Source organism: Empidonax traillii, unplaced genomic scaffold (genome assembly GCF_003031625.1).
Source record: "Empidonax traillii isolate 1590-97213 ecotype Southwest subspecies unplaced genomic scaffold, ASM303162v1 scaffold245:size1430315, whole genome shotgun sequence".
Lineage (NCBI taxonomy): Eukaryota > Metazoa > Chordata > Aves > Passeriformes > Tyrannidae > Empidonax > Empidonax traillii.
Window position 1 is genome coordinate 741,457 of NW_020955438.1, and position 1,636 is coordinate 743,092.

Sequence of the window (1,636 nt, forward strand, 5' to 3'; positions counted from 1 at the left end):
AAAAAGGTAAATTTATATACTTTCCATAGAGAGAAGTATATGAATTTATTTATATATTATATATTTATATATATTTATTTACTAAATATATATAACAGCTATATCTTTTGATATAGATATGTATGTATATTAAAAAATCCATGCAGTTGGTTTGCAGTGGTTCCTGGTAGAAAAGTGTGGCCATGTGGTTCTTGGTGGATCATACTCTTAGTCCTTGCCTGATGGCTGCCCCTGCCAGGTCCCATTGCCCATGCATGGCCTCTTTTGTCCTCTCCCCTTTCAAAACAGCACTTGCTACCTTGCCTACCTTGTATGGCCTGGCTTGAGAGGGGATGATTGATGGGTGGGTTATTTCCAGGGATGGCCTGGAGGTGCAAGGCAGCCCATTCCCCCTCCCGGGTGCATTCTCAGCTGCTAAGAGGCTTCTTGGGATGTGCTGATTCTGCTCTTTCAGCCAAGTCCAGGAGCATTTGGGGCCAAAAGGGATGTGGCATTCCTGCCCACCTGGGGCTCATGAGGATTGGTGTGTTTGTCCTTCCAGGCATGACCTGCTTGGCTTGAATAAAATGCACAAAATAACTTTTGCTTTCACCTTTAAGGGGTGGGAGCAGGTAGTAAGTTTTCTGTCTGGTGAAACTTTCCCACGTTTTGATTTCCTTCCAAAGGGTGGGCAGTATTAACTAATTGATTTTATTACATCTCTAAACCTCAGTCTCAGACCAGAATCCATTTTTCTACCACTGTACAAACAAAGCCCAATTATTGCCTGAAGGTGCTAACAGCCTTAATCTTGGGCTGCGTTTGCTGTGTGCAAAGTAATTTCCACCGAAGGGTAAACCTGAGCCAGCTGGAGACTTTCCATTGCCTTCAGCAAACTTAATCCTAACTGCAAAAAATACTGCTCTTAACAGATTGCTTGCTTTATTGCCTTTTGGATGTAAATGTAGTTCAATTTTGTTGGCTGCTTTGATGACAGAGCTACGTGGATAGTGCTGGGCATCAAAGAGCCTTTCTTGTCTCGGGTGGCTGTAGCTATGATGGTCTGTGTTCTGCCCCTGGCTTTAGGGACCAGATGGCTTTTGAATGCCACGAAGCAGACAGACACCTTCTTCTTCTTGGAGCGAGACCTTTTTGGCTTTCCAGCCAGGGCAGTGGCAGTCAGCTACAGCCTTAAATGCCGACTCCTGACAGAGCGACCAAACTTGGTTGAACGTTTGGCCCTTGCGAGGCTGCAATCTGCAATCTTCCCTCGGATTTTTTTGTCCCCACCCTGCCCTAGCCTGTGGGGTTCCTGTGACTGGCTCATCTTTGCACACAGTCTGCCAATGCACTTGTTATTAATTCATTTTATCCAGAGCCAAGAAACCCCCTCAGGGTTGGGGTCTTATGGTGTCAGGGATGCTGGCATTCTCGTTCTGTTTTTATAGCACACAGACAGATGCCATGCAAAATCCCATTCGCATTTGCAGCGCTTGGATTAACAAATATGGAAGGGTGTAGGGGAACAGCCAATGTGACAACCCTCAGCAAGATGTCCTTAGAGCTAAATTGGAGACTAGATGAGCTCATTCCAATAACTGCTAATGGAAAGCCTGATTGCAAAGACTCCCGTTGACTTCAATTGCCTTGGAAAGAA

General features: G+C 45.2%; 1 protein-coding gene across 46 annotated transcripts in view; it reads left to right on the plus strand.

The window, feature by feature from the left end:
- The first annotated feature begins 541 nt into the window (after window positions 1–541).
- Window positions 542–1,636, plus strand: part of TNNT3 (troponin T3, fast skeletal type) — a 29,276-nt gene continuing 28,181 nt past the window's right edge. For all 46 annotated transcript variants that reach the window (XM_027888747.1, XM_027888793.1, XM_027888788.1 and 43 more), the window contains exon 1: window positions 542–611. In XM_027888747.1, coding sequence (XP_027744548.1) covers window positions 567–611 — 45 coding nt within the window. In that variant the 5' untranslated portion in view covers window positions 542–566. The remainder of the gene's footprint in view (window positions 612–1,636) is intronic.